Genomic DNA, 14,596 nt, shown 5'->3' with positions numbered 1-14,596 from the left:
TTCTAAAGTAGTTCTCCACTCTCATCCTGGTGCTGAAACAATGCAGCTTTCTCTCAGACCAAGATCTGAGGCGACTGTGGAACAGAGTGGATATGGGGCCTACTCAGGTTTGGGTATGTGCCCCTGGAGCTGGCCCCAAAATGGAATCCACCCTACAAAAGAGCCTTGCTAGGTACTAGGCTACAGACTTGGTGTGTCTAAAACCACAAGCTCATTTCAGACCTAAGTGTGGTCCACCAGGTGATTCCAAGTCAAATAAACTGAGCTCCAAGAGTTTTCTCTGAGTCGTCATTCAAAGAGAACCCTAAAAACAGAGGTTTGGTCAGCAGAGGCCTCTTAGCTATGAGTTGGGGTTTAATTTTGAGCCCCTTTATTCTTAAATTTGAGAGTCACTTGAAAAGCTGCAGAAATGAGCCCCTTAACTCCTCTCTCCCTCTAGTGACGTTTCCTTTCACTCTGCTGAGAAAGTAGTTGGCTTCGTCAGCATTCATCTTCTGCTCAGGCTAAATTTATTTTTATGTGAAATAGAAATCAGGAAAACACCAAAATTATTTTAAGCAAAATATCAAAATTGAAATAAACCAACATATGTCTGTGAAACATGTATAACTCTCAATCAAAAATAAGTACAACTTTCATAAATTTCTTAAAATACTCCAGCATGCAAAATCTGGACAACTTAAATAGATGGAGTTATGACATGTTTAATTTTTTTTTTTTACTTAGTTCATCCTTTACTTAAAGATGAAAATTCCAATAACCAAAACCTGGCTGGCTCTAGATCATTCTGTTGTGAACAATGTCCTCTACCATCTATTATAGTAAGTAAGAGAGCCAAAGAGTTTTATAAAATTTCTTGCAGCAAGGTTAAGTTATACCTGCTAATTTTGAATGGGAACCATCTGGAACTTACCTTCCTTTTGTACACACCCTCACCCCACTGCATTTCTCTGTAAGAAGTGAGGCTTCTTAATTGCTTTAAATGTATTTTGCTTCGTTCCAGTCGGTTTTCCATATTTCTCCATTTCCCTTCCAGTGAGAACTCAAATGGGATTAAAACTGTCTAAGTAACATAAATATTCTGGGGCTTAGGACCAAAGGGAGAGTTAAAAGATAAATCCCCATCTTACCTTTATGCTTCATTTATAGGCTTTCTCTAACACATTTTCTTTATTAGATTGTTACTTCAAGGATTGGAATCACTTTAACCCTATTAATAGTAGCTGATATTTTGCCCTCAGAAGACATTGAGTAAATATTACTGTCAATAAATACTATTGACAAACCAGTGACACATTTATTGAAATCTTAAGTCTTTTCTCTTCTTTTCCTCATGAATTAGATAACAAAATGTCTAAAAAGTAAAAAAAGATTAAAGTATTACAGTACTTTATTTGGAAAATGATTTCGCACTAAATGAATTGTCTTTTAGCTTCCTTTATAAAAGTGTGTTAAAAACTTTATCTCATTAGCCTTGTCATTACCATATACATTAACATGGTCACTCTTTTGAGGGTTGGAAAAACTTACAAATTTAGTTAAGGAAATGTGTGATCATATTGATCTAGTGGATGCATGTCTTTTTCATCCTGGGCTCTCAGATCTTCAATTCTCCTTTTTCTCATATATCACTCTGATGTTTTTTTCTTATTAGTTTATTAGTTGTCAGAAAGTTTCTTCTTTTCCAGTTCCTTCAATTTAGACCAATTTGGAAATGGAAAAGTGTGTTAATTTTTAATAAATCTTTAAGACACACATTACTGTATTTTTATTAACAGAGCCAGATGGCTCACAGTGAATTTTCTCTGACATAAGTAATCACAGAAATCGGTTTGGGACCCAAATCTGGTACAGAAAGTGGCATGTATATTCAGTGGAAAAATGCAGTTCACGTAAACATTTGGATATTTTTAGGAGCAATATTTATTAATGTTTGGATTTGATTTTATTTTATCATTTTCAGCAAAGTACAAACTAAGGACATTTTCTTTTTCCTGTCCCCCAGACTCAAACATCCAGGGCTCTTCTCAACAACCAAAAATTGTTTTCTTTTTGCAGTTTGAAGGTTGCAAGAAGGCCTTTTCAAGGCTTGAAAATCTCAAGATCCACTTGCGGAGCCACACAGGCGAGAAGCCGTATTTGTGCCAGCATCCGGGTTGTCAGAAGGCCTTCAGTAACTCCAGCGACCGCGCCAAACACCAGCGGACGCATCTGGACACTGTAAGAATGGCAGGAGCTTTCTAGTTTCCAACCCAGAACCTGGTGTGAGGAAGTGCCTGCTTGATAGTAGGCTGGTGAAGTGTTTGCTTTATGGTCTGCAGGTTACAGGGACAATGCCAAGGGCAGCAGTGGAGCCTGGTAAAAGGCCAGATGGGGCCCTATTTGGCTGTTTCAGTTTTCTGTAGTAGCAGGTTATTCTAAATATTACAACCTCCTGGGACAAAAGGGTGACTTGGTCACCGCTGTGTACAAAGCAAAAGCAGTTTAGGGGCTGTCCTGTAGTGGATTTTAGTACAGAGAGTGATCAGTAGAGACGGCATTAAAATCAGTATTCAGATATCAAGTTGGTAATGTATGCTATTGCTAGGAATATCAAGCAGTTTTTGTTTGTTTTTCTTTGTTTTTTTTCTACCCTGGTTCTTTTCCTCTTGACATAGAACTTTGCGGCTGGAATGATTTTCAAGAGTGAATTTGGCCCTTTGCTTTAGAAACCACCTGGTATTTTCACCTTCAACTGATCTAAGAAGAAACAGCAAATCTTTCCCAAGAGTTCAGTTTCCTCATGCTTTCTATCTGTTAACAGCCGCATATTCTTTGACATCAACCCTATGAGAACAATTGATTTTCATTATTACATGCTTAACTCCCTTAATGCTACAACATTTTGCTCGTTCCCAAATGCCTTTTCTATGATTCTTGTCTTTTATTTTCTCAATTACGTTGATAGCCCTCCTTTGCATTTCCCAGGTTTTGATGCCATTTTCCTTACACTAGGCCAGATAGACTCTATGTAATTTCACTTTGCTTAACAAAGCCATCAGGATAAGTGTATTATACACATCATAGATCTCTTATCCCACATTCTTGCAAATAATGTATTCATGACAGTACTTTTTCGGTGTTAACATTCTGATGTCTATTATTAAACTACACTAGAGTTTGAATTTTGAAAAGATACTGTTATTTCTACACACCTTCTCATACATATTTAAGATCCTTCTGATGTTATAGTTGACATATTTATTAAATTTTATATTAGTCTCTATTAGTCATATTCATAGAAGTCATTTTAGCTATATGTCACATAACCTTTCTAAACAGAATTATCCCCGAATATGCATAAATGTGATGGTTTGCCTAGTAAATATCTCAAATATAGTTAGAGCAGCATGGGTGTAGGATGGACCCAGTTTCTACTCTACCTGAATTCAGTGATTTTAGGGCCAATAAATAGAATACTATGAATAAATGTGGTGAATAGTGGGATTTTTCTAAGTAGAAAAAGAAAAAAAAAAAAGAATAAATTGTGTTAAAATGCCCTATTTTGTTGTGCCTAAAATGCTCTTGGTGGGATCAAACAAATTTTCCAATTTGTCATTAATCTTTATCATGGAAGAATGAACATTTATGAGACAAGATTGTCTTGAGAAATTGCTTCTACTCCACCTAGTTATCGGTAGTTAGAAAGAACTATTGTGAGGCTAAGTGTTAACGGTTTCGCACTGGCCTCCTTTGCTTGGAGCTAATTTTAGCTAACCAAACTAAGAGCATTTTCAGAAATCATTTTGGAATAAAAATATATATCTTTTTAAAAAACATTTGAGGAAAACTACCTAATACAGTGATTTCCCAATTTTTGTTAATGCAATAGCTTTTAAAACTCAGCTATTTTTGTTTTTTCGGAAAAATTATTTCTCTATTAAATATTTTTAAAGCATCATTTTTTCCTTTAAGCTCCAAACTAGCTCCTGTTTAAACTTTTACTACATTTAACAAATTAGTAAGCTCTTTTAAAATCCTATAGAAACCACACACTTGATTTTAAAAACAAACTGCACTTGCTTGACGAATTTATTATTTAAATTTAGGTCCTTGTTCCCTTTCATTAAGCACTCCTTATGCTAATACTGTCAGAATTTTGGATAAAGTATCTTTCTTCAACTAAGTGGATTCCTTATTTGTAGAAAAAATGGTTTTCCCATAAAGATTACTGAGTTCCTAATTCTAACCCTTAATAGTTGTATTAATTAATTTCTCTATTAGCATCTTAATATCTAGACAGGGAAAGTAATTGTACAGTACAGGTGGAAAATAACAAAATACATAGTTAGATGAAGTGTAGCATGCTAGTTAAAGCTTAGGTAACGTGAGATAAAATGACGGGTGCAGCAGTACTACTTAGATCAGTCCCTGACATTGCTATTTTGGCATACCAGTCCCTCCCTGGTGGCTGACAACAAGAGAAGAAAGTGAAGGTCAGCTGAGAGGAACAGTGAGTGTGTAGTCAAGCTTTCTCCAAGAACATCTCAAAATCAAATAGAAAGCCGGGCACGGTGGCTCACGTCTATAATCCCAGCACTTTGGAAGGCCGACGTGGGTGGATCACCTGAGGTCAGGAGTTCAAGACCAGCCTGGCCAACATGGCGAAACCCCATCTCTACTAAAAACACAAAATTAGCTAGGCATGGTGGCGCATGCCTGTAATCCCAGCTACCTGGGAGGCTGAGGCAGGAGAATCTCTTGAACCCGGGAGGTGGAGGTTGCAGTGAGCTGAGATCGTGCCATTGCACTCCAGCCTAGACGACAGAGTGAGACTTTGTCTCAAAAAAAAAAAAAAAAAAAAAATCAAATAGAAAATGACATTACCAACCTAAATTGTAGTGACCGTGGTAATAATAATGGCATCAATGTATATAATTTGTTAATAGTCATCAAGCCTTTTGTACATGTAACATCTCCTCTAATGCTCAAAGCATAAGCTTTTACAATGGGATTGCCAGTAAAGATCTTAGCTAGTTGCGCTCCTGAAGCCAGGGCAGGGTGGGGAAGGCTAGTGCAAGAAGGCTATGCGAATTCAGAAAAGATTCCCAGGTTAAAGAAAATCTTTGCTTACTCAGTAGAAACTAACTGGCAAGTGACTTTAGCCAATAATCTCACTGTTTTGTAGAAACCATGAGGTATCGAGAACCTGGTTCATCTGTTGTTCACTTTTAGATCCCTAATCTGAAACACAGTGCCGAGCACATCCCAGAAGCATACTTTTGAGTGATTCAACCAACCAGACAAACAGTCAGTCAGTCAATGAACACAGCAGATATCAAACATAGAATTCAAGTTTGGTATGTCAAATTAAATTATATATTCATGATTTAACCTTGTTCTTGGAATCAAAAATGACACACAAAAAAGGAGTGAACCATAAATATGGCTTCTAGCAGGTCAAATACTGTAATCCACTTATTTGTTGGCTCACAGAATGACACACATGCACATAAAAACAGAAGCAACAATAAAATCAGATTAGTCAGATGATGATGATGATGATTATTATTTTACTATAACAAGTTACTAGAGCAAGAATCCCAAGACAGGGTTTCAGGTCTGGTCCTTACATTTCACATCATACAAGCACAGCTCTAATACCTTACTTGATGAGACTGTAAGCAGATCAGTTACTATTAATATATGTTATAAACACAGTTAATCCTGTGATTTTTAAATTATTCATTTCTTGAAAAAGCAGAAGATTTTGATTTATCTCACAACTGAAGAGTCATAGCCTCCAACCTTTGGTAAGTTTAAGGGTCATAACAGTAGGAATAAGTGCTAAAATGTGAATGGATGTGAGCTGCTGTTATTCATTCATTCCTATTATGTACCAAGCACGAGGGGTACAAAAATTAAAAAATGCCAGGCATGGTGGTGCACACCTTTAATCCCTGCTACTCAGGAGGCTGAGGCAGGGGAATCACTTGAACCCAGGAGGCAGAGGTTGCAGTGACCCGAGATTTCATCACTGTACTCCAGCCTGAGCGACAAGAACAAAACAACACACACACACACACACACACACACACACACACACACACACACACACACATATATATATATATATAAAAGCCTAGACTCAGCCTTAAGCACCATACCTCACATCTTCTAGGAGCATGGGGGAATTGAAATAGCCAAAATGTGTGTTCTGATTGCACTCAGCCAAGAGCTTATTCACTTAACTCAGGCTCAACACTAGGACACCTCTGCAACTAATATTATTAATGCTTCTCTGGATGATTTTTCACATGTCTGTTTGAAACCTACTGTCTCTTACTCACTTTACACTAATTTTCTCTTCTTAATTCTCTCCCTTTCTCTTCTGAATCAGGTTTCTTCTGAAAAATACCCAGTTTTTTTCTGGACTTTACTACAGCTTCTTTACCTGAACCCTTAAAGAATATGTGTTTACTAGTTTCTGACAGTACCAAAGATTATTCTCAGGGAAACATAACTGTAAGTATGACTAGAGATGCTTACTAATAATTTCCACATTAAAAAGTGCCACAAGTGGTTTTGTGGTTAGAGTGTACACTAAAGCAATCTCTTAGAAATCATCAAGGATAGGGCATCTCTTTGTTTCTTGAAAGTTTACCCTTATCTTAACCATCATGCGAAGTTACTAGACTTTGTAATTAAAATACATGAGTATTAGCTAGCATTTCACATCAGTCAATTGGTAACAGTTCATGCTCTGAAGTCAATAGTCTTTGAGTGAAACATTCCCCCGTTACCTTTATGATTTAACCACAGCTGTTTCTTTCTTTCTTTCTCATTTAGAAACCTTATGCTTGTCAAATTCCAGGATGTACCAAACGCTACACAGACCCAAGTTCCCTAAGAAAGCATGTGAAGGCACATTCTTCCAAAGATCAACAAGCAAGGAAAAAGGTAATTTTAAAAGAGAATCTTCCAGTCGGGAAAAGCATGTTCAAATTATTCTTGTAGTACACGAAACTTCTGCAGGGCACTTGAAATTCTTATACTTCTCATAGTGTAACCTGCTCTAGACCGTTTGAGGAGGTAAGTCTCCCATGAAGTAACAGCGAGGCTATGGTTTGCATAGCTGATATAGCTATGCAAATTTCTGGGGAAGGCTTGTATAATAGGAATCAGAGAAAAGTAAGGAAGGTCCATTAAACTGGAAAGCAACAAAAAGCTTTTGTGGAAGTTAAGTTCATATAGCTAAAGATAATTGAATTGGGGAAACCACCACCACAGAAATCTTTCTGGAAAGAAATGCTTTTTCATAAAATATCAATTAGCCAAAATCGTGAAGCTCTAATGAAGAAGATAAGTAAGTCTGTAGGACAAGTAGAGAGCATTCTTTACGCTTAGAGAAAAAGCAGATTTCTGAATTTGTATGAAAATCTGAAAAAGGAATTGAACTTAAAATCACTTTGACATTAATGAGGGGTTAATGCATTTTCAAAGTTCATAAAAATCGTAATATCTCAGATTTGGAAGAAATGTTAGAGACCAACCAGCCAGTCCACCTGGCTTGCTCTCCTAACTCCATAAGATGTCTAGCAAGTGGTTGACTGTACTTTGCTTCAACCCCTCCAGAGACAGAGAGCTTACTACCTTTCAAGGCATTTCCTAGTAACTAAGTTTTTACATTTTTGGATCAATGAGTATCTTCTATTCATGGCAGAAAACATGTTGAGCTGACCTTGGCTTTTCGAGTGTTTCATTGGTATTGAGATGGGTTCTTGATTCATTTAAGGGCCCTTTATAACAAATTTAAGGGCAGTTTAAGACTCAATGTATTTCAAGTGATTGAACCCCATGGCAAGGGTTTTCAGGTCACCGTGGCTTCTACTGAGAAATTTTGCATTCTTTCATGGTTTATAGGGATTTAACACTTTTATGTTGGGAAATGCTCTGTAGTCTTCTTGTTACTTGAGATTTTTTTTTCTTCCTTGAGAAGTGTTAGCACAGTGCCAGCCAAGGGTGCGTATATGGAAAGAATTTGACCTTTTCCCTGTGAGTTAGAAAAATGCTCAGTCAGGGGGATTTGATAGATAGTCTTAATTGCATACAAACCCACTCTTGTAAGTTAATTGTTAAAATCATTTTCCCCTAGAAATATAGTTAAATTTCTTTAATTGGAATCCCAGTAAATTGATATCTGTGATCATTAGACAGACACTGGATTTGCTCTTGTGTTTCAGAAAAGCAAAGGAACTGCTAAGTTAATTAAGAATGTAAATAAAGTGAGAAAGCATGTGCTTAATCTTCTTAAAATAACACACCCTTTTTGCATGGTATTAACTACTTTCAGCAGGACCACTGTCCATTGTTTTGTTATCATCTATATATACCTTATAAATTTGAATTAGTAAAAAAAAAAAAAAAAAAAAAAAAAAAAACACACACACCTTCTAGATGAGGGGGTTTTCTTCCCCCTGAATCTGATCATTTTCTGCCTCCAAGTTGTCCAAATGTGTAAGGTTTTATTGTAATAGTGAATCTATCATTAACATCGGAAAGTACCCTTGTAGAGATTAACAATTGTCATGGACATGAAAGAGTATCGGTCCCCTATCTAGACAAATAAGCAACACTGTAATGTTCAAGTTAAGAAGGTAACCTAGGTTGACAGATTTGGAAATGTAACGGGATATTTTCAGGAATTATTAATGGTTTCTCCTGTTCAAACTTGATGTGTTTCAGCCTCTGTATAAAGAAAGAGTAGTTTCGATTGTGTGAGAGATTGTTGAAGCACTAAATGAAAAAAGAAAACCAGATCTTGAGACTACAAAATATTATTTTACTGACAATTTGCAGGCACCATTTAACAAGCAATCTAAATAAACAAGGGTGTACTTTCAAGGAGCAGTATTGTAATCTCATGTCAAATATTGCAGTGTTATCTTAATTTTGTCTTACGTAAAAGAAGGCCCTGTCTCTCAAATGGCTTAGCTTTTGATGTTCACTGTTTTCTGCAAGTGGTTGAATTGGATTTCATTGACTTGTTGACTTGCAATGCGCAGCCCTTAGTGATAAGTTTGCAGTGTTTACTTTCCGATTTTAGCCTGCCTTTTTATCCAAAGATTTTAAAAATTCTTTATGAATCCATGGTGGATTAATTTGTGGAAATTGAAATGATGAAAGTTGCTCCATCCAACAAAAAAAGGAAATGTCACTCCCAGGAGAAGCAGTTGCTAATAAACCTGAAACTAGTCAATCCATATTTCCAAATCTTGTGCTGATATACCAGTGTGTAATATTTACATGGTACAATGTTGTTACTAGACCTTGGAGAGATTCTAATTGCTCACTCACATCAGGACTTGGTATTTGAAATATTTCCTGGCAGCAATAAAAAAAAAGAAACAATAAACCTTTTAAGGCAGAATTAAGATTATTTACGACTTTAATTAAAAATTGAAAACTGGCATCATTTCAAAAAAGCCTTTACAAAAATGTGAATTAATCAAAAATAACCATAAAAATTCCAAGGTGATAAAGGCACAGTGGAGTAATGGTCCTAGTCCTAGGGAATTGTTTTGTTGAAAAGAATAAAACCCTTTTCTGTCACACTCTGTTAGTCATGGACTTATTTAATATACCCTGCTTGCCTGCCTGCCTCTAATCCTCTTTGTAACCTCCCCCTAGACACTAAATGACATTATTTTGGTCTTAACGTTGCCAGTTTTATGAGTCCTACTGTGGAATCAGGGCCAGTGACAAGACACCCATAGCCATAGATAAATGCATGTGAGGAGAGGCAGGGATCTCATAAGTGATGCCCTGACTGTGGGCATATGGCCCTTTCCCACACCTGTCAGATCCTACTGAAAACCAGAAAAACCTGAAATCCCAACTAAACATTATTCAAGCTGTGAAGAGAAAGAAAAAGAAGAAGAAGAAAAAAAAAACTCTTCTGCAAAGGAATGGGGATAATTTGGTTCATTGCATGCAGAAGAGTAACTTTTCTCTTTGCATAATTCGTGCACACCCACACATCCCATCATCCGATGTACAGACTTCTTTCATGGAATGTGCTTTGCAGATCTCGAGTCCATTAAATCAAGGGTTACACAGAAAAATGGGTAGCAAAATACTCAAGTCACCAACTATGGTCTCCACAGAGAATAGAAGAAGTTAGCCTATAGAGCAAAAGGCAGAATCTGTCCTTCAACTCCGTCTGATAATGAGTAAGTGAAATAAGAGAAAACTAAGGCAATAAGCCACTTGAAATTTTCCTCAAGGCTATGAGCTTTATCAGAATGTTTCATTTTCACCTTGGAAGTGCCATAAGCGGGAGGGTTTCCTTTAACTCTAGCCTGATATTGAAATGGACTTTTTAAAAGTGCATGCAAAGAATGCCTGACCAGAAGTTAGAGGTTACATGAATCTTTCATCCATTTCACACTTCCACAAAGATTCAAACTTTATTTGTGATTTGTTAAATGTTTGTTAAACATTGACCTATGATCCGCTGTGGTTGATGGCTTTCACTTTTGTGACCTCAAAACAGGCTGTTATAAACCAAGCATAGCATTTGAAATGGGTGCAAATGCAACACACATTTATATTTCCTACATAGAGAACAGCTCTGTATTGCTTTCTGGCAAAATTAGGGCAGTCTATTTACTGTAACTCTTAATAGAGAACTGGTAACTTTTGGGAATCGGTTCAGAGCCACCACCACCTCTCCCCGCTATATACTCAAAACCAGAAAATTTTCATTAAGTACCACATAAGCTCACTTTGCTTTGTACAGTTCTTTGGATCTTTAAGAGCTATGTGAAAATATATATTTTCCTTTAAATTGAAGCATATATTAAGTGGACTAATAAGGCTCACTTTTTCTGTCAGTTGCTTTCAGTCATGGTCTAGACAGCAGATGGTTTATGCACAAGTAGGATACATGACCAGGGGCCGCCCCAGATTTTGTAATCCCTTTTCATTTTTTTCCTTTCTTGTTTCTGCTCAGGAATAAATTAAAAATCAGTTATACTATTAATAGAATATTAGTAATAGGCACATATCACAGACATATCATCTCAAGATGAACTAGTCCACCTCTTCCTCTCACATTTTAGAAACTATATTGGAATGCAGGTGAGGGAGAGTGATGCTGTTATAGGGATGACATTCAAATAGCACTGATTTTTAAAAGCGAGTCACAAACTTCTGTACTTTAATAATTGTTGATGATGCATTACTTACCTCACACCTCAAAATGATGGTGAAACATACCTGAATATCCTGATGCTCTCATTTGAAAGTAACTTACTTCAATAAAGGCTCTGGGAGATGCTTTTGTAAAACAGGTGCTTTTGGTTAGAAATTTTTATGCTAATTAATAATTAAACTCAAATGAAAAAATAAGCCATCTTAAATTTAACGCTGTGCCAATAGGACTGATTTGAAGTTGAAACCAGTTGCTTGGAGGCTTCCCTTTTAAGTAGACCCAATATGATGCCAGCTATGCTTTCCAGAGCATTTTGATGCTACATGGTGATGGGAGCTATTTAACAAGAGGTAAGAATCCATAATTTGTAGGAATTGGGAGAGGTTGTGAATGAAAGTGACCACTTAGTGAGAATAAGCTTCTCTTCCTTTCTTGAGTGATCAGAGAAGCTGTCTTTGGCCTTTCAGTAAATATAGAAAAATATCAAAAGATGTCTACCACCATCTCTGGGGTAATGGTCCAGGATCTTATTTCGTGCTTAAAGCTTTTTCCCAAGGTGTGCTCTTTAGAATACATTCCACAGAATGTTATTAGATATTTCTTTTAAAAAGATTTTTTGGTCATATAAGTTTAGGACACACTAAGCTAAGTACTATTCAATGGTTTCTTTCTTGCAAGAGTTCTTAGAGCCTTGGATATACAAGTATTCCAGAAGGAAGATAGTGTTAGGCGTTGCTCAAAATTACTTGGCCAACTAAACCATCTTTGTTTTTCTGTAGGATCTCAACAAACTACTCTTCTACTAAATTATTTGCGAAGTACAATCTCAAAGAATTCCATTTATTCTACTCAACAGATATTTATTGAGTACTTATTGTGTGTCAGGCGCTAGGTTAGATCCAGAGATACAAATGTGTATAAGACAGACATGTTCTGTGCCCTCATAGATTTACATTCTCTTGATGAAAGTCCAACAACAGTAAAAAAATAAACGGAAAATCAGCAACATAAATACAGACAGGGAAACAATTAGGGTACTGATATGGATATTAACAGAGGGTGGCCTATTGAGGTGAGATGGGCAGGAAAGGCCTCTCTGAGGAGCTGAGCATATTTTTAGTGGGAACACATTCAAATGACGAATTTAGAAACAAGGCCAGTCCCTCAGTGGCTCACACCTGTAATCCCAGCACTTTGGGAGGTCGAGGTGGGTGGATCACTTGAGGCCAGGAGCTCAAGACCAGCCTGGCCAACATGATGAATCCCCTTTTCTAGTAAAAATACAAAAAAATTAGCCAGGCATGGTGATGTGCACCTGTAATCCCAGCTACTTGGAAGGCTGAGGCAGGATAAATCCTTGAACCTGGGAGGCAGAGGTTGCAGTGACCTGAACTGTAGTCACGCCACTACATTCCAGCCTTTGTGACAGAGTGAGAAAAAAAAAAGAAAGAGAGAGAGAGAGAGAGAGAAAGGAAGGAAGGGAGGAAAGGAAGAAATAAATGAAAAAAATACAGATTGGTTGCAAATTTTTAAAAAGCATTGCGGGCTGGGCACGGTGGCTCATGCCTGTAATCCCAGCCCTTTGGGAGACTGAGATGGGCGGATCACGAGGTCAGGAGATCGAGACTATCCTGGCTAACATGGTGAAACCCCGTCTCTACTAAAAATAAAAAAATTAGCCGGGCATGGTGGCAAGTGCCTGTAGTCCCAGCTACTCAGGAGTCTGAGGCAGGAGAATGGCATGAACCCGAGAGGCGGAGCTTGCAGTGAGCAGAGATTGTGCCAGTGCATTCCAGCCTGGGCTACAGAGCGAGACTCTGTAAAAAAACAAAACAAAACAAAACAAAAAACACTGCTTTAGTCACAACACTGTACCTTCCTGTTTGAGCTTTAAAAAAAAGAACCTGATACTACTAACACTACAGCAATAGATGTTAGGATCATCTTAATTTGTTTTAATTGCACCTTTCTGCAGCCTGTCTTTCTTAAATGAGATGGCACTCAATTGAAGGACTGCATGCTAGACAGTAAAAAGCATAGCTTAGTGCTCCCGTCTAAGAAAATGACTCAGATGGTCAGCATTTGTGATTCTCTGAGTACACTCTGTCCTCACTTAATGGCCTTGATAGGTTCTTGGAAACTGCAACTCTAAGCGACATGATGTATAACAAAACCAATTTTACCAAAGGCTAATTGATAAAACAAGAATTAAGTTCCTAGGGCATATTTCTGGTCAGAAAAACATCATCAAACTTCCAAATAAAGATCTCAAACACTTTTAACATTAAACATTGAAGTGAATGTGAGCTTATGTACATTTAAGAAAGATTATTAAAAGCAAATACCAAAATTAGTTTCCCAATTGTTTAAGTTCAAGGTTGAGGGTGGCTGGATCCTACCCCAACAGCTCAAAGCCTGGAGAGGATTCCATCTTATCACAGTGCGTGCACACGCACGGACCATGTAGACACATCCTTTCACCTAATGGTAACATCTTTGGTACATGGGAGGAAACCAGAGTACCTGGAGAAAACCCATATAGACATGGGGAGAACACTTCACACAGACAGCGGCTCCAGTCAGGAATCAATTTTTTTTCTCATCAGCACTATAAAGACACCACGTTATTCCAGGACCTGCTGTACTCAGTACAGGCAAGGCCCCATGCCAGCTCTGAGGATTTAGAAACAAGACCTGGCCCTGCCCTCCTGAAGATTACATTCTACCAAGAGACACCAGTAGATGCCTGCTTTCAGTACACTGGGGGAAATGCTATGATAAAGTCACACAGAGAGAGCTTCTGGAACATGGTACTTGGGAGTTCCTTGGCAAACGATAGAGATTGTTAAGGAGTAGTCTTGTATTTACTGTCCGAAAGCAATAAGGAGATCAATATTATTCTTTATTACATTACAATATTTTGTCAAATATAACAAAGTAGTTTTATTTCTATTCCCCCTGAAAATGGGTAATTGGGACCAAAAATAGGTTTTTGGGGCACAGTTCTGGCCAACTATGTAAGGAATGAGAACCCTCTGACAGGTGCTTTAATGAGCTATTCAGGCTGTACAGTGCCTAGCACAGCTATCTTATGGAAAGAGTTCCTAGATAATTGTTTTTCTGATTGACTGACTGACAGAAGCCTTCTAAGCTTCTTATTCCCTGTCTCTTATTAAATTTTATGCATTCTTGATGAAAATCATTTTGGAATAAAAACTAATTTAGCTCAGGCTCTCTGCTACCTAAATATAGTGTCCTAAAATCTCATAACACAGCTCACTATTGCCCTTCTCAGGCACTCCCTCTCCATCCCCATCAAAGTATTCGTGTCCCTTGTGCAAGTACTGCTCCCTCTGGTAATTCTCTCTTGTCTTTCCTTTTCAGCTTCAGTTGAGCTGTGTC

At 37.4% G+C, this 14,596-nt stretch overlaps 1 protein-coding gene across 9 annotated transcripts in view; it reads left to right on the top strand.

The window, feature by feature from the left end:
• Window positions 1–14,596, top strand: part of GLIS3 (GLIS family zinc finger 3) — a 482,902-nt gene that overhangs the window by 367,867 nt on the left and 100,439 nt on the right. For all 9 annotated transcript variants that reach the window (XR_004177861.1, XM_009188825.4, XM_031654203.1 and 6 more), the window contains 2 exons: window positions 2,059–2,220; window positions 6,829–6,939. Coding sequence is in view for 8 of the 9 variants with exons in the window: in XM_009188825.4 (XP_009187089.3) it covers window positions 2,059–2,220; window positions 6,829–6,939 (273 nt within the window). In the remaining variant the exon portion in view is untranslated. The remainder of the gene's footprint in view (window positions 1–2,058; window positions 2,221–6,828; window positions 6,940–14,596) is intronic.

The sequence above is a fragment of the Papio anubis genome, chromosome 13 (assembly GCF_008728515.1).
Source record: "Papio anubis isolate 15944 chromosome 13, Panubis1.0, whole genome shotgun sequence".
Lineage (NCBI taxonomy): Eukaryota > Metazoa > Chordata > Mammalia > Primates > Cercopithecidae > Papio > Papio anubis.
Note: the sequence above shows the minus strand (reverse complement) of the source record. Positions and strands in the feature narration are given on the sequence as shown.